Source organism: Rana temporaria, chromosome 5 (assembly GCF_905171775.1).
Source record: "Rana temporaria chromosome 5, aRanTem1.1, whole genome shotgun sequence".
NCBI classification, from domain to species: Eukaryota; Metazoa; Chordata; class Amphibia; order Anura; family Ranidae; genus Rana; species Rana temporaria.
In genome coordinates, this window is record NC_053493.1 from 37,481,202 (window position 1) to 37,500,519 (window position 19,318).

General features: G+C 43.4%; 1 protein-coding gene across 1 annotated transcript in view; it reads left to right on the forward strand.

Moving 5' to 3' along the window:
* The window catches only part of ZNF804B (zinc finger protein 804B), a 440,396-nt gene that overhangs the window by 400,541 nt on the left and 20,537 nt on the right, over positions 1–19,318 (forward strand). Inside the window, exon 3 of the mRNA XM_040352404.1 lies at positions 17,144–17,274. Coding sequence (XP_040208338.1) covers positions 17,144–17,274 — 131 coding nt within the window. The remainder of the gene's footprint in view (positions 1–17,143; positions 17,275–19,318) is intronic.

Consider the following 19,318-nt stretch of genomic DNA (forward strand, 5'->3'; position numbering starts at 1 on the left):
CATCCGTGTCGCCTATCCATGCCCATCCATGCCGCCTATCCGTGCCTATCCATGCCCATCCGTGTCGCCTATCCATGCCCATCCATGCCGCCTATCCGTGCCGCCTATCCGTGCCCATCCGCGCCGCCTATTAGTGCCCATCATTAGTGCCCATCAATGCCACCACATCAGTGCCACCTCATCGGTGCCCATCAGTGCCCATCAGTGCAGTATCATCAGTGCCCATCAGTAAAGGAGAAAACGTACTTATTTACAATGTTTTATAACAGAAACAAAAAAAACGTTATTTTTTCAAAATTTTCGGTCATATTTTTCTTTGCAGAAAATAAAAATCCCAGAGGTGATCAAATAACACCAAAAGAAAGCTCTATTTGTGGGAACAAAATGATAAAAATTTAGTTTGGGTACAGTGTAGCATGACCGCACAATTGTCATTCAAAGTGCAACAGCACTGAAAGCTAAAAATTGGTCTGGGCGGGAGGGTGTATAAGTGCCCTGTATGGAAGTGGTTAAAAACATTTCCATTAGTAATGTCTTCTTCTTTAGGCCCCTTTCACACTGGGATGGGAGGTACGGTGTCGGTATAGGGCTGCTATCTTTAGCGGCTCTATACAGTCGGAATTGCGGTGGTATTCGGCCGCTTGCGGTGCGGTTTTAACCCCTGCTAGCATCCAAAAAAGGGTTAATACCGCCCGCAATGCGCCTCTGCTTTCAATGGGAAGGAGCGGTGGAGGAACGGTAAACAAGGACTTTTGGAGCGGTCCTGCTAGCGCACCGCTCCAGTGTGAAAGCCCTCGGCTTTCACACTGGAGAAACGGCAGCCGCTGTTTAGGGTCGGTTTGCAGGCGCTATTTTTAGCGCAATAGTGTCTGCAAACCGCCCCCTTACAGATTTTAGGTTATGACACAGGAAGGAGTTGACCAGCTGACCTCATTAGCACACACCCTGCATCATCCACCCTCCTATTCCCAGTTGCACGTTTTTTTTTAAATGAAATGCAATCAGTGAGTGATCACCCTTCTCACTAAATACACACTATACAATCAGATTGCATAGTGTATGGACATGTTTATACGAGGGGCAAATTCTGCAAAATGCACAGTAAAAAACACACAACCCACAAAATGCCACAATGTCTCATTAACCCAATGTAGTGCAGCCAATTGAAATCAACAGGATGCCCTATGCGTATTACAGGAAGAACGTCACACAAAACATTCGCTCCCGCTAAGCTAGATGTGAATGGGTCCTGAAAGCTAAATTGGTGCGATAACACAAGAACAATGAGGCTTCATTCACATCTCTACATTTCCTTGTATTTCAGAAATGCGCTGCACCAAAAATCGCAGTAAAAAAATGCACCAAGCTTCGCTCTAAAAAAAAGTTCTGCCGCTTCTTTGCGGCAATTGCTGTGTGTAAGACAGCTCATTCAGGTGGATGGGCTGCCCTATGTGTGATGAGTGAAAATGCTCCAAAACGCCCTCTCTCTAAAATAAAAAAGCATGTGGGAATGCGAGTTCCCGCTAGGCAGAGACGTGAATGGGGCTTTCTGTCCACTCGCTCCTATGTACTTGTATAAACATGGCCATACACTATGCAATCTGATTGAATATTGTGTATTTAGTGAGATGGGCGATCATTAATTGATTGATTTTCAGTTAAAAAAGTGCACCTGGGAATGGGAAGGTGGATGATGCAGTGTGTGTGCTAATGAGGTCAGCTGGTCAACTTCTTCCTGTGTCATGACCTAAAGTCTGATCAGGAAGAAGACATTACTAATGGAAACTTCTGGAAATATGGATTTAGGCAAGAAAAGTAAGTGACTCTAGATTTAGTGGAAAGTTTTGATATTTTTGCCAAAAAAAGTACTTGAATGCTATATTGGTGCATGGGGAAGCTGGAATTTAGAAGAAAAAAAATAGTGTACAAAGGTGAATTTACCCTTTAAATCTATATATCTGATATTTATCTATGACTACATATTGTACAGTAAAATAACATTACAATACAAGGACGTTTCCAGGTTTTCCAGTCTATACACATTGGTAGAATACAATCACAAATATGAATGTGTACTTAAAGGCCTTTTGTGAGTTATGTTCTTTCTTGATCATTGTCAACCTTTTCAATTCCTGACAGGTGCCTTTAGTTACCAAAAGTCAAGACGTCTGCAAGGCATTAAACTACATCTGTATGATGAACTGTTTCTTTAGTGGCTAATATAATCCAAAAGTAACAATTCCCTAAAATGTAAAAAATAACTTAAGGCAAAACATAACTGAAGGAAAATGCTCCCTGTACTACTTTGGTCTGACTTTGATCCTACTTCAGCCCATTAAATATCACTGAAGTCGGATCGCCGTCTTTCCTGATCCGACCTTGGCATGCGACTTGTGCTCGGATGATTTTGAAGGGGAACTCCACACCAAATAAAAATAAAATGCCACGGGTTCCCCCTCTTAGAGCATACCAGGCCCTTTGGTCTGGTATGGGTTTTAAGGGGAATCCCCATGCGAAAAAAATTGCGTGGGGGTCCCCCCAAAGTCCATACCAGACCGTTATCCGAGCACACAACCCGGCCGGTCAGGAAAAGGGGTGGGGACGAGCACCCCCCCTCCGAAACCGTACCAGGCTGCATGCCCTCAACAGTGTGGGGTGGATGCTTTGGGGCAGGGGGCCCTATGCCCCCCTCCCCAAAGCACCTTGTCCCAGTGTTGATGAAGACAAGGGCCTCTTCCCGACAACCCTGCCGTTAGTTGCCGGGGTTTGTGGATGGGGGGCTTATCAGGATCTGGGAGCCCCCTTTAATAAGGGGGCCCCCAGATCCTGGCCCCCCACCCTATGTGAATGAGTATGGTGTACATGGTACCCCTACCCATTCACCTGGAAAAAAAGTGTCAAAAATAAAACACACTACACAGGTTTTTAAAATAATTTATTAGGCAGCTCCGGGGGTCTCTTCCGATTTCTTCTCCCCTCTCCGGCTCTTTTCCGCTCTCTCTGGTTCTTCTCCCTCTGTCTGGTGTCTTCTGCCGGGTCTCGTCCGCTAGGGGCAGATCTTTCATTCATCCACCTGTCTGTCATTCACAGGTCCTGTGGATCCATGGCTTATGGTTGCCACATTTGTTTCATTAAAGTCTTATTATGGTATAACTGTCATTCTGATCTGCTGATCGCGTATTTTATACAGTATGAAGCTGACATATACGGAATGGAGTCTTGTCAGCAGGTGCATTATTTTAAGACCTAATTATCACATTAGATGGAGAACAATGTATGAAAGTGCACCTTGTCTGGAAGTGAACGCACCTCAGCCAGTATATAGAGCTAAAGTGAAGGAGACAAACAGCTGGAGGACAAAGGGAAGAATAGCAGTAGCATGTAGTGTGAGAGAAGTGCTGTGAGCATATTTAAAGTAAAAATCATCACATGAAAAAATGATTCATGCGGACATAAAAATCTAAAAATTTACTTAAAGCAGTACTTGCATGCTCCAGTGTTTATATTTTAGCTAAAGTCGGTGCTCTGAAATGCAAACCTCTCATTCCCTTGCATAATTTTTCTATTTAATTTACACTGAAACATGTGGGTTGAGCTCACATAAAAACAACAACAAAGAAAAATCCCCAGCTAAACTTACCAGCCAGACAGATTTTGCACTCACCACTCTCAACGCTCTTATGCAATAAAAAGCCTGTCTGTTTGCAATTTTGTATTCTGTACATTTAGTTCCACGTTAACCTGTTCCCGACCGCCCTACGGTGGTATACTGCGGTAGTTACAAGATCTGGCACTTCTGGGTCTGGGGTGCGCACGCGTGGGACCAGGACTATATAGAGAAGGAAGACTCCTTGACCTTAAAATAATACCGGAGCTGAAGTGGTTAAAGTCCAAAACACAGGCCTGAGGGTCCAATAATATACTTTTCACATAACTCTCAAGCCTCGTACACACGACCGAGGAACTCGACGGGCGAAACACATCGTTTTCCTCGTCGAGTTCCTTGTTAGGCTGTCGGGGAACTCGACAAGGCAAGTGTCAGGTCACCCGTGGCTAGGTGACAAGTGCACCCCGTTGGGGTCAGGGATGCACCACAGGGAAGTGAACCCTATAGCCGACTACTGCTAGCAGAGAGAAAGCGTAACCCAAGATCACCCAGGACGTGGAGTCTAGGACCCAGTTTTGTATTCACCAGAGCCTTTGATGGTAAGGATGGTCTTTGCCGCAACTGGGTTCAGGTCGCGTCCCCGAGATTCCCTAGGTCACACTCAGCAGGGAGAAAGGGGAAGCAGCCAGCAGGACAAACAGTGGTGATGGGCAGGCCGAGGTCAGGGCAACAGGCAGACAAGGATAACTGTGGGACAGGCAAATGGTCAGGGGCACAGGCAGACAAGAATAACCGTGGGACAGGCAAATGGTCAGGGGCACAGGCAAACAGCAGAAGTCAGGAACAAGCCAAAACGGTACACGGAAGGATGATCGTAGCACTCTGCAAACAGGAACTAGCAAACTACACTGCAGACAGGAACTAAGCAAAGGAACGCTGTTGAACAGCACTGCAGACCTGTAGAGCAACGGTTAATTTAGACTTTTTCCTGGAATGGCCTGGGTGGGACCATACAGGAAGAGGAAGTGATAAAAAGGGGAACAGAACAGGGTCAGGCCTTTAATGAACACATGGAGATCAGGTAAGCAGACAGACTTTGTTGCATATCCATGACAGCAAGTTTCTCTATTCCCGTCGAGGAAAAAGAAGACATGCTCTATTTTTGGCTCGACGGGATCCTCGACAGTTTCCTCGTCGAAAAATGTACACACGACCGGTTTCCTCTGCAAAAAAAAAAAATCCCAGCAAATTTCTTGCTGGTTTTTGCCGAGAAACTCGGTCGTGTGTGCGAGGCTTCAAATTTAGACGCAGTCAGTGGCAGGATGAGGAAAGTCATAGTGGGAAGGAACTTGTGGTCAGATATATTCTCTGTTAACAAACTGTATTAGGCCTCGTACACACGGCCGAGGAACTCGACGTGCCAAACACATCGAGTTCCTCGGCCAGTTCAGCACTGAAGCCGCCGAGGACCTCGGCGGGGCGAGAGCTCCCATAGAACAACGAGGAAATAGAGAACATGTTCTCTATTTCCTCGCCGAGGTCCTCGTCGGCTTCCTCGGCCGAAAGTGTACACACGGCCAGTTTCCTAGGCAGAATTCAGCCAGAAACTCGGTGGGAAGCTGAATTCTGCCGAGGAAACTGGTCGTGTGTACGGGGCCTCAGGGCTACTTTAACAAGTTTAGCTCTTTGTTAAATCCCAGAATAGTCTACAAAGTACCAAAATTAGTTCAAACTGAGGGTCACAATTGGATTTACAAAGCATTGATAGATTGCTATCGATTGCAAGTAGCTTGGATGGGTGGCTATGGTTCTCCAGTACAGCAAACCACCACCAATGTAAAAAACAACTCAATATGTTATCCCAGCGAAACAGATTTATCAAACACATGTATTATGTGGCATGAACACATTTCTTAAAGCCAAGAGACATTTGATCCATAACACTCCGATTAGATGTTCAACTTGCATTCTGCAGAACAATATTATAATCCATTCAACCGTTCTCATTTTCAAGGTCTGCATAACAGTCATTGAACATTCACTGTAATATTGAAACATTTGACTTATATAGCTAAAACAAATAAAAATACAAGTGCATTTAATTTATATATATATATATATATATATATATATATATATATATATATATATTTTTTTTTTTTTTTCTTTTGCTTATTGTGGCTTATAATGATTAAAAAAAAAAGGGGAGGGGGGAATTCCTTAATTTTCCATACTGCTGCACCTACCATAGCCGTCACAGCATAGAACTCTCCTGAAGCTTAAATTATTGACTGTTGTCACCAGCCTGAGATCTCCATCGAGAATCCGACACAGATAGCAGAGCAAGAAAAATGTTTCATAATTTATCCATCTTTTTTCTTTTTAGCTTTTGAAACATTGATAGCAGAATTGTCTTCCAGAACAATCCCGTGTATTTTATGGGGTTGTGGCAGAAAGATATGGAGTTATTGTAAAACCTCGGATTGCGAGTAACGCTTTTAACGAGAGCTTCATAATACAAGCTATTATTTTAAAAAATCCTGACTCGGTTTGCGAGCGTTGTCTAGCAAAACAAGCAGGATTCAAGCCTATGCGGTGTGCAGTACCGCCTTTGGCCAGAGGCCGGCAACACACGGAGTTGCTCAGATGCACTCCGTTCCTGAGTTTTTCCGAGCCTCTCCGGGTGTTTCCGAGTGCATCTGAGTGGCTCAGATCGGTTTCCGAGTGTCTCCTGCACCCCCCCACCTCTGGCCCCATGTGGTACTGCATACAATAGAAGTCACTGTGGAATGAATTATCTGAGTTTCCATTGACTTCTATGGGGAAACTCACTTTGATATATGAGTGCTTTGGATTACAAGCATTCTTCTGGAACTAATTATGCTCGTAATCCTCTGTATGATGTAAATGTGGCTTATTTTTTTGCCTCAATAATGTATCGAATCGAGGGCACCATAAAGCATACCGGCATTGTTAGCCAACCCCTTCCTCCCGAAAACTCTTAAGCCTCCTGAAAAAAACTGTTTGGACATCTACAGTGGGGATCGAAAGTTTGGGCACCCCAGGTAAAAATTTGTATTAATGTGCATAACGAAGCCAAGGAAAGATGGAAAAATTTCCAAAAGGCATCAAATTACAGATTAGACATTCTTATAATATGTCAAAAAAAGTTTGATTTTATTTCCATCATTTACACTTTCGAATGACAGAAAAGAAAAAAAATGGCGCCTGCAAAAGTTTGGGCACCCTGCAGAATTTATAGCATGCACTGCCCCCTTTGCAAAGCTGAGACCTGCCAGTGTCATGGATTGTTCTCAATCATCGTCTGGGAAGACCAGGTGATGTCAATCTCAAAGGTTTTAAATGCCCAGACTCATCTGACCTTGCCCCAACAATCAGCACCATGGGTTCTTCTAAGCAGTTGTCTAGAAAACTGAAACTGAAAATAGTTGACGCTCACAAAGCTGGAGAAGGCTATAAGAAGATAGCAAAGCGTTTTCAGATGTCAATATCCTCTGTTCGGAATGTATTTATTAAATCAGGAACAGTGGAAGTTAAAGCAAGATCTGGAAGACCAAAAAAAATATCAGACAGAACAGCTCGCAGGATTGTGAGAAAAGCAATTCAAAACCCACGTTTGACTGCGTGATCCCTCCAGAAAGATCTGGCAGACACTGGAGTTGTGGTACACTATTCCACTATAAAGAGATACTTGTACAAATATGGTCTTCATGGAAGAGTCATCAGAAGAAAACCTCTTCTACGTCCTCACCACAAAAATCAGCTTTTGAACTTTGCAAATGAACATATAGACAAGCCTGATGCATTTTGGAAACAAGTTCTGTGGACCGATGAGGTTAAAATACAACTTTTTGGCCGGAATGAGCAAAGGTACATTTGGAGAAGAAAGGGCACATAATTTAATGAAAAGAACCTCTGTCCAACTGTTAAGTATGGGGATGGATCAATCATGCTTTGGGGTTGTATTGTAGCCAGTGGCACAGGGAACATTTCACGAGTAGAAGGAAAAATGGATTCAATAAAATTTCAGCAAATTTTTGATGGTAACTTGATGCCATCTGTGAAAAAGCTGAAGTTAAAGAGAGGATGGCTTCTACAAATGGATAATGATCTTAAACACACCTCAAAAACTGAAGGTTTTGCCATGGCCTTCACAATCTCCTGACCTCAACATAATTGAAAATCTATGGATAGACATTAAAAGAGCAGTGCGTGACAGACAGCCCAGAAATCTCAAAGAACTGAAAGACTTTTGTAAGGAAGAATGGGCAAAGATACCTCAAACAAGAATTGGAAGACTCTTGGCTGGCTACAAAAAGCGTTTACAAGCTGTGATACTTGCCAAAGGGGGCAGTACAAGATATTAACTCTGCAGGGTGCCCAAACTTTTGCAGACGCCATTTTTTTGTTTTCTGTAATTTTGAAAGAGTAAATGATGGAAATAAAATCTAACTTTTTTTGACATATTATAAGAATGTCTAATCTGTAATTTGATGCCTTTTGGAGATTTTTCCATCTTTCCTTGGCTTTGTTATGCACATTAATACAAATTGTTACCTGGGGTGCCCAAACTTTCGATCCCCACTGTATAAAAAGTTGATAGGGTTTCAAATCTTCCACAATCTATCAGAAAAAGTTTTGATCATACAATAGGGTCAGGCATTGATTGATGCCTGGCAGCCAATATAGGTCTTGCATCAGGTTAGGATCAGAGAATTTTGGATCTTGTGATGAAAATTAAAAACGTCAGTCAATATAAAACGATCTTTAGCTAAATGCATTGATAATTGAAATTGAATAGAATTTTCATAATTGAAATTGTGTTAAGCTGAGACTACACTATAATTTCCTTTTACAAATGTCCAATAATTTATTATTTCTGTATAGATTGCACAGTTTTACATAAAAAAAAAAATCAGTTTTATAAAATGAAAAGAAAATTCTCTGTATCTGTAAATAGCCACACTTGTGGATTCTGTAACCTAAGAAGCTGACCTTAAAATGGTCTGATAATGATTATATGTTTATGATGTTGGACACATTTCATAGCAGTGTTCTGCAGGTCTGTTAAAAAACTCTCTTCAAATTGATTATATTACAGAAATGTTGCTGCGGGCTGCCCGAGCCTGGCATGCAGAATTATATATAATTTAGTCTTAATTGACATGCCTGAGCAAAACGTCACAGAGCAAATTGCCTCAAAACATGAATCTCTGCGCTGCTGTGTTAAATCAATTTTTTATTGGATAACATTTACTCCTCTGCATTTGCATGCAGCTAAAGTGGAATTCCTGCTTTAAGAATCGTATAGAAATAATTATAGAAGAACTATGGCCTAATTAAAGGGAAACTGTTTTTTTAATACGAAAGATAGTAATCTTAGGGGAAGATTTACTAAAACTGGTGCAATTGTACATAGTAGCCAATCAGCTTCTAACTTCAGCTTGGTCAATTAATCTCTTGACCAGCGTTAATTTTGTCGACTGAAACATTTTGGTCGACTAAATGAATACTATTTTAATCGATTAAAATACGACTAAAACTACAACAATTGAGATGACTAAAATACGACTAAAACTAAAATGCCATTTTAGTCAGAAGACTGAAGCCTCGTACACACACGGGCCAGAATCTTGTCAGGAAAAAAACGTTGTTTTTCCTGATGGGATTCTTGGCAAGAATCTCTTGCCGCCCGAGTGTACAGACACTCCTTTCAAAAGAACCGCGGTTCTTTTGAAAGGCAAGAACGCGGTGACGTCATTGCGTACGACGAGCATGCGCTCGTCTCATTCGATGCCGTCGCTGCCATCTTGCTTCACCCTACCTATGCTGTAGAAGCTACCGTGCATGCGTCAAAGTCATTTTCGAGAATGCGCGGGTTTCCACGGTGACAGGTAAGTATGCAGATGCTTAGGTTTCTCATCGGGAAACAGGCCGACAAGAATCTCGACAAGAAAATAGAGAGCAGGATCTCTATTTTCTCGTCGAGATTCTGGGCAGATTTCCAGACAAGAAACCTGAGGCCTCGTACACACGACCAAGGATCTCGACGGACGAAACACATTGTTTTGCTCGTCGAGTTCCTTGTAAGGCTGTCGAGAAACTTGACGTGCCAATTTTCTCCATTCCCGTTGAGGAAAAAGAGAACATGCTTTCTTTTTGGCTCGTCGAGTTCCTCGACAGTTTCCTCATCGAAGAATGTACACACGACCGGTTTCCTCGGCAAAAAAAAAACAGCAAGTTTCTTGCTGGTTTTTGCCAAGAAACTCGGTCGTGTGTACGAGGCCTGAAAGCCTCGTACACACGACATGTAATGTGCGATCCTGGCATTTATCGTGATGAACATGATGATACGTTAAATAAGTAGGATGACAATTTACATCCTTGCCGCACTCCTTTCTCAACTCTGAACCAGTCAGTTTTTCCATGTCCTGTTCTAACTGTTGCTTCTTGACTTGCATACAGGGACAGATGAGGTGGTCTGGTATTCCCATTTCTTTCAATATTTGTCACGTCTTATTGTGATCCACACAATCGAAGGCTTTACTGTAGTCAATAAAGCAGAAGTAGACATTCTTCTGGAACTCGCTTGCTTTCTCCATGATCCAGCGAATGTTGGCAATTTGATCTCTAGTTCCACTGCCTCATCGAAATCCAGCTTGTACTTGTAGTAGCTTTTGGTTCCCCTGCTGCTAAAGCCTAGCTTGTAGAATTTTCAGCATAACTTTGCTAGCGTGAGAGATGAGTGCGATCATACGGTAGTTTGAACATTCTTTGGCGCTGCCCTTCCAGTGGCTATTGTTGAGTTTTCCAAATGTGTTGGCATATTGAGTGCAGCACTTTAACAGCATTATCTTTTAGGATTTTGAATAACTCAGCTGGGATACCATCACTTCCGTTAGCTTTGTTATTAGCAATAAGGTTAATTCAAAGTCAGATTTATCAATAGGAATAGTAGGTGGCTTATCGCTGAAGATACACATTTATTGAGAAGACAGAGTCACATAAGCCACGAGAAAGCAACGTTTCAGGGGCCTCAAGGGGTCCCTTCATTAACCACTTAAGGACCGCCGCACGACTATATACGTCAACAGAATGGAACGGCTGGGCACATGGACGTATATATACGTCCCCTTTAAGAGCCCAGCCGTGGATCGCGAGCGCGCCGCCGGCTAGCGACCCGGTCCGAAGCTCTGTGACTGCGCCCGCGGGACCCAATCGCCGCGGGTGTCCCACGATCGGATCACAGGAGCTAAAGAATGGGGAGAGGTGAGTGTAAACAAACCTTGCCCGTTCTTCTCTGTGGCTTGTCACTGATTGTCTGTTCCCTGTCATAGGGAACGACGATCAATGATGTCACATGTCCAGCCACGCCCCCCTACAGTAAGAAACACAATAGGACACACTTAACCCCTACAGTGCCCCCTAGTGGTTAACTCCTTCACTGCCATTGTCATTTTCACAGTAATCAGTGCATTTTCATAGCACTTTTCGCTGTGAAAATTACAATGGTCCCAAAAATGTGTCAATAGTGTCCGATGTGTCCGCCATAATGTCGCAGTCACGAAAATAATCGATGATTGCTGCCATTAGTAGTAAAAAAAAAGATTAATAAAAATGCCATAAAACTATCCCCTATTTTGTAAACGCTATAAATTTTGCGCAAACCAACCGATAAACGCTTATTGCAATTTTTTTTACCATAAATAGGTAGAAGAATACGTATCGACCTAAACTGAGGGGAAAAAAAAATGTATATATTTTTTGGGGATATTTATTATAGCAAAATGTAAAAAATATAGAATTTTTTTCAAAATTGTTGCTCTATTTTTGCTTACAGCGCAAAAAATTAAAACCGCAGAGCTGATCAAATACCACCAAAAGAAAGCTCTATTTGTGGGAACAAAAGGACGCCAATTTTGTTTGGGACCCACGTCGCACGACCGCGCAATTGTCAGTTAAATCGGCGCAGTGCCGAATCGCAAAAAGGGGCAAGGTTCTTAACCTGCATAATGGTCCGGGTCTTAAACGGTTAAGACAATATTGTGAACCTTCGAGGCCCCGAAACTATTTCCCCCTGAGGAAGCGATCCTGTTAGACCCCGAAATTTCATTTTCTTATGAGTTATGTGACTTTGTCTTTCCAATAAACACATTTAGTTGAGTGCTGGTGACTTTGCGTCTGCTTTTGGCATAGCACCATCCATAGCAATCACTTTGAGCACCCACCAATTATTTGAAGGTCAAGTAATGTGAGGAGTAAAGCTTCTCTTTGGACTTTTATTGATTTTTTTCTTATATGACTATCAGCTACACATTTTTCCCATCATCAGTAAAAGTACAGTCCTCTCGTGTAAGCTTATTTACACATGGTCACAGTATACTAAGCCCAGGTAGGGCCAATCAAGAAAATGTTCTGTGTAAATGAGGAAAACAAAATTCTGGTTCTATAGGCTAGAGATTCCTGACTCCAATTCCACTAGAGTCTCTCTAATCCTCCATACCTATGATCATTCAGAATATTATTCACACTCCATCTCTTTCTTATGGTGGTCCATCGGGAGCAAAACATAGTGAGAAATATAATTCTTAGGCAAGGAGGTTGCAGAGTGCAGAATAATCGATAAAAGTCTACAGTCCTGAATCAAAGAACTGTGAATTATCTGTTTAATCTTGGATAAAAGGGTTATTGGGTATTTATTTAAAACAGATGTAGCACCTTTAGCATGCAGTGTTTTTGGGTTTCATTTTCTAATTATTATGTGATTTTATGTGTTGCCCTTATTTGCCATTTAAAGTAGATCAAAACAGTTAAATTCTCATATAATTTTTAACATGGTAACATGGGGCCAGATCCACAGCCCCGCAGCGCAACGTAACTTAACAGATTTAAGTTACACTGCCGCAAATTTCCTAAGTTAGGTATCGATCCACAACACACTTACCTGGAAATTTGCGGCGGTGTAACTCAAATCCGTCCGGCGCAAGGCGTTCCTAATCTAATGGGGCGAGTCCCATTTAAATTAGGTGCGCTCCCGCGCCGGACGTACTGCGCATGCTTGTGACGCAAATTTCCCGACGTGCTTTGCGCTACGTGACGTCATTTTTTGATCGGCGCGGCGCGTAGCGTATTTCCGTATTCCCGTACGGCTTACGCAATCGACGTAAAATTTAAAAATTTGACGCGGGAAGGACGGCCATACTTTACACAGCAGTACGCCTGCTGTGTAAAAGTAGGGCTGCTTTACAAAAGTGTAACTAAGCGACGGGAAACTAACGTAGCGGCGACGTAGCGAACGCGAAAAAGCTTTGAGGATCGACGTAACTCCTCATTAGCATACCTGACGTGTAATTTCGACGATGAATACCCCCAGCGGCGGTCGTGGTACTGCATCTTAAGATCCGGCAGTGTAAAACTATTACACCTGCCGGATCTTCTGTCTATCTCTTGGAAACTGATTCTGTGGATCAGTTCCAAAGATAGAAACAGGGATACGCAGGCGGAACAGCAGATCCGCCTGCGTATCTCTTTTGAGGATCTGGCCCATGGTTTTTAGAACTGCAGCTTATATTAAAGCAGTACCTGGTGATTCTGCTATGAGCTTCCTTGTTCAGGCACTTCCTGTTATAGAGTGACAATGCTCTGTCCTTGTCACCCTGGTGGAAAGTCCACTAATGTCACCATCAGGGAACCTGCCCGAAAGAAATGGCATGCAGCAGTTGCTGAAGTGCATTTAGACAGTAATCGTTGCAAATAGGATTCAGGAGATCAGCAGTGCTTATATGCAACAAAAATGATAAAAACAAGTGTTTTATTTAAAAGAAAAGTTGTATGTTTACCAGTACAGTATAATGGAAATAGGCACAACTTTGTTCAACCCAGGCACTGAATTGTACAACTTGGTGACTATCCCGCTCGTGTTATTTTTACTTTACTGTTTTGCAAGTTCACGTCTGTACTGTTATACACTTTTGCAAACTCACTAACAAGATGTATGAAACCAAATAATAAAAAAATGCCAATTGTTTATTGTATACAGTATTTTAGCAAACTAAATGTGATCCAGTTCGGGCTTACATCTGCTTTCAAGTGTAGCTGCATATTTGGTCCCATTACACTTAGATCATAGTCCCCCCTACCAGTATTATACTAACCTGCCACCAATCGAGTGAGATATCACTGGATTGCACAGTCCCTTATCATTCCCTTGTGTGCTCAATAGAGTTGATTTACTAAAGGCAAATAGACTTTGCACTTTGCAAAGTGCAATTGCACTGTGCAAGTGCAGTTGCTCCAGAGCTTAGTAAATGTAAGTTCTGCTAACCTCCATCATCCAATCACGTGCAAGCAAAAATGCAGTTTTTTAATTTCCCTTGCATGTGATTGGCTACTCTTTGCAAAGTGAAACTTTACCTCATTTACTAAGCTCTGGAGCAGCTGCACTTTGGAAAGGTTGCAGTCAATTTTTCCTTTAGTAAATCAACCCAAAAGATCTATAGGAATGAAGAGTGTAAAGGGCATGTGTAGGCCCAAATAGGAAGATTCTGACAAGCGGCTTGTGAGATCCAGTCAGTGATATCTCCCTGGATCATGGTCGGGTAAGTATAAGGCCAATTGCCAGCAAGATCCTGCATAAAAAGTGGCCTGTATAAATCACAACTCATATGGACATACACACACTTATGTCAATATAAGTTTAGATGCATGCTGTGTACAATCATTCTGCTCCTGTGCTACCACTGCTGCCTACACATTGTTGAAGGTTGCATGAGCTTTTCATTAGGCAGCAGTGGCGGCACCTTGGCCTTCAATCATTCTGTATGACATAATGCCAAGTTCATTCTGTGTCTACACCACCGTCCTGTGAATGACTCATTCAGGGGGAAATGTAGGCATCAGTAACATGGAATCGGTGGCCATATTGCACAACCTTCGCTGCCACCATTGCCTATACATTGTTGATGTTTATAACTTCCCCATACATTGGCCCATGTGTGTCAAATCCTGGCATTTCAGGTGCTCAGGAGGCACAGGTTTAACATCCAACCCCGATTGTCAGCAGTCTATTAAAATCTATGACATGCTGGAATACATGGTGGATGGACACTGTACCTAACAGTACTCGTGTTTCGGGCTGAATGCATTCAAAAGTGTAGGTCCTGAACTCAAGATTCCTGTGTTTTGGGCTTAAGTTCCTAAACACATATGGCCCTGTAGCACCCCCTGTGTACAGTAGGTACATTTAGTTGGGCTCCTGTTGTAGCCAGAGGAGCCAGGGTTAATTTTTTTAGAGTTAGTTTGTCAGAGTCTCAAGGGCTGAGTCTCTGTCGCCCCCCTGGCTTCTAGAACTTAGAGGGTGGATGGTCAGAGATGAGGCCTGAGTATTTGGAGTCTCCTCCAATTCCTGGGTGAGAACAACCCAAAAGGTGGAGACATAGCCCATAAGTATTCTGGAGTCTGGCCATGTGGAAGTAGAGTCCAGGGTCCGGTCGCCCTGGGGGGACCCCTATGCTTGGCAGAAGGAAGGAGCCAAAGAGAGAGAGAGAGAGAGCAGCAGAGGAAGCCTCACACCCTTTCAACATCAGCTAGGCTTGGCTGAAGCCATCCTGGGAGCCATTGGGGCCTATCCAGCTGGAGGCCTGTTCAGCAGTCACATGTGCCACAGGATTCATCAAAGGGACAGAGTGAGTAGCTTCAACCACCTACACCCCAAAATCTAGAAGAAGCAGCCAAGTGCAATACCCAGCTATCCTTCTACAAAGGGACAGTTTAGTTTAGCCAGTCAAAGCCAGTACAGCTACCCTGCACATTTTGCTTAGGGAACCTAAAGAGCAGATATTGTAGGTGTTTTGGCATTTTCTATGGAGAGAAAGCACCTGCAGTCAGAGTTTTAAATCCTTTCATCAATCAGTTGAGCTGATCTGTATATCCCATGGGAGGACAGCCATGTGATTTTGGGCAGCAGAGACAGTTTCAAGTCCTCAAGTTGCCTTTAAGCTATGTTCGGGGGGGGGTCCATACCTTCCCATCCCTATCCAAGTTTATCCCCTAATAAACCAAAAACATAACAAAGCACCCTGGACTGTTTTTTGACTACCGAATGAATGCTCGGTAGTCAAATACCAAGTGAATTCTGGAAAATTTCTCTTGCCTGGCTGTGCATGCGAGGGAGGGGTAGTGTCACATCCCTAATCATCCAGCCACCATGTATTTCAGCCAACCATAGAGTTTAAAAGGCTGATGACAGCTCTCCTGGGCATCCAAAAACTCAAATGCCGCGAAATTCCGACAACAAAACCGTGGATTTTTTTCCGATGTTGGCTCAAACTTGTCTTGCATACACACGGTCACACAAATGTTGTCGGAAATTTCGAACACCAAGAACGCAGTGACGTACAAGATGTACGCCGGCACTATTAAAGGGAAGTTCAATACCAGTCGTGTTAGTAGAAGTTTGGTGAGAGACGATTCACGCTTTTCAGCCTCGTGCTTTTCTGTCCGTAACAGCGTGAGGAACGCTAGTTTTACCAGACCGATCGCTTCCGAGCATTGATTCAGAGCATGCGTGGAATTGATTCAGAGCATGCGTGATTCAGAGCATGCGTGGAATTTTGTGCGTCGGAATTGTCCACACACGATCAAAATTTACAAGAACGGATTTTTCTGTCAGAAAATTTGAGAACCAGCTCTCAAATTTTTGTTGTCGGACAGCAAATGTCCGATGGAGCCTACACACGGTTGGAATTTCTGTCAAAAAGCTCCCATCGAACATTTGTTGTCGGAAATTCCGACCGTGTGTACGTGGCATTAGACTTCACACACATCCAAACCACCCATGTGCATGAGGCCAAACACTATGGACCACCAAAAAGGAGCTGTGTAAAAAGGCCCATATTTTAAAATAATTTATAAAATACATTACATATATATACAGGGGCGGACTGACCATTGAGGCACTCGGGCACTGCCCGAGGGCCCCATGCCACTAGGGGGCCCCATAAGGGTTGCCAGGCTCAGTAAAACCAGGGACAGTATGTAAAAATCTGTGTTTTTTTTTTACATCTGTCCCTGATATGTCTGACGGACATGCTTTTGATGTGAAAATCCTGAGATTTTAGCTTCCCCGCCTCTGCACTGCCTCCTAGCGTGGTGGCCATCTGTAAGCCCAGGGGCCCCATAATCTTCTATTGCCCGGGGGCCCCATGAGTTGTCAGTCCGCCCCTGTATATATATATGTATATATATTTGCCCGATGCCAAGGGAGAGGAGAAGAGCATATTATGACATAACTGGACCAAAGATGTGGTTACACTAAAAGGATCCAGCCATAAAGAAATATTGTTGCTAGTCCCCTGACTGTCATGCTCATCCTCCGGTGATGCGCAGCAATCTGTCACCACTGGGACCTACCAACTGTAGGCTCAACATATCAGTCAGGCAACCAGCATGAATGAACCATCAACACGCTACAACATACAAATCTACCTTACATGTACATATGTTTTCTTTTCTTAGAGATTAAAAGAACTGAAACAAAGAGAATACGCTCGCAATGTGGCTTCCAAGTCGTGGAAAGATGAGAAGAAACAGGAGAAAGCGCTTAAACGCCTCCATCAACTCGCGGAGCTCCGCAAGCAAACCAACTGGTAAGAATATCACATGAAAGATCTTTGAAATGGGAACAGCTCAAACCTCATCAGACAATGGAGCCTGATTGCAGTGTTTTCATATTTCAGTTATGGAATAATTAAGTTATGTCTAAAGTATTTCTCACACTGTATGACATAACATGATTTAGCTCAATATATTCTCTGCAATTAAAACTGCATTCACTGCTACAAAGAAAAATAATGACATCGGGAGGCGGGTACAAAGGAGAAGATATGGCAAGGCAAAATAATGTTTATAGTACGCTGCTAGCATGACAATTATTTACAGTGATAGTGTTGTTACCAAAAAATATATATAATGGTGGCCATACACACTTTTATAGATGATTGATTTATTTTCTGATCGGTCTGTCCAGATGGGATTAATCGAACCTTTGGTTGGCAACACATTTGATCGATAGAGCACACTGGGAAGTGGTTTTCGATAGTTGGGAGATGTGATAGTGGGCAGGGCCGTTTGAAGGAATTAGGGGGCCCCAAGCAAAATGGGGGGCCCCCAAGCACCCCCCCACACGCAAAGCCTACGTTAGCGCTTCACTATTTTTTTACACCCATGTTCTTACTCCCCCCCAGTCCCTATGTTTCTCTATTCTCACCTTCCCTTCTTCCCTGTAGGCTGCCGCTGTAGCGTGGCCGAGCTCCTCTTCCTCCTGTCAGTCCAGTGTTCTATCATTATGGGTTCCCAGTCCCCTATCAGATAGTGCCCGGGCCGGGTACCGTGCGGTACTGGAGATTCAGTTTCCTGTGTTCCCGGCTGGACTGAAAGGAAGTGAGCACTCAGTGTGCACTTCCTGTTAGTCCAGGCCGGGAACAGGAAACTGAATCTCCTGTACCACGCGTGGTACCTGGCCGGAATGAGAGGACTCCAGGAGGCAGGAGGAGGAGCTCGGCCAAGCTACAGCCTGGGAAGGGGAAGTTGGGGGCCCCAGGCGAGCTCGGGGGCCCCAAGTAATTGTTTGTTTTGCCTGTACTGTAGCGACAGGCCTGATAGTGGGTTATCGATGGCATCTCTGTTTTCACCATGCATTGTCATAGGCTGATCAATCAAAATACAATCAATCAAATTCATGAACAAAGTATTTCAGTAATGCAACACAACTGATCATTTTCCACTCTGGTCAATCAACTTTGTTTGAGTTGATCTGATTTAATTTGAATCTAATGCCCCATACACACCACAGGGTTTCCGGACAGGGAAACTGCGAGGAGAGCTTTTGGCCGGGAATCCCGGCCGTGTGTATGCTCCTCACAGTTTTTCCGACGGGAAAAATGCCTAAAAACCACCGGACAAAAAAAGAGAACCTGCTCTCTTTTTTCCCGCTGGGATTCCCGGTGGACTTTTTCCCAGCGGAAAACTGCCATTTCTGGCCATTTTTCTGTGGGGAAAAACTCAGATGGAGCATACACCTGGTCGGTATTCCTGAGGAGAAGTTCTCATCTGAGTTTTCCCATGGGGAAAACCGAATGTCTGTATGGGGGAAAAGTCGAGAGCAGGTTCTCGGGTTTTCCCCTCTGGATTTCCGACTGACCTTTTCCCGTCGACAATCCCAGTCGTGTGTACTAGGCATAAATCTATTGAAGGGAAGTTATGCCTGTTTGCCTGACAGTTTGACTGTTTTGATAAAATTGCACATTGATCGCATAATAAAATCCAAGCCTGTATGGCCACCATAAAGCAGCTTTTTCCAAAAGGAGAGGTATAATACTAAGCTTTTTGGATGTCCCTGTTTGCTATTTTTACTCTATTGTTGGATGCTTGTATGCCCTGTTGTGCATTGTGGTTTTAACTTCCTCCCCTATATCACTGCTGAGTACTGTAGTAATGTAGGGGCTGAAGGAAAGAACCACAACACATGGAAGTGCAACAGCCTCCATCAGTGTTTTCAGCATTTGGGTAGTTTTGGATGTGTTTGTGCTCTGCCATGTGTTGTGGTTCTTTCCTTCAGCCACTACATTACTACAGTACTCAGCAGTGACATAGGGGAGGAAGTTAAAACCACAAGGCACAACAGAGGATACA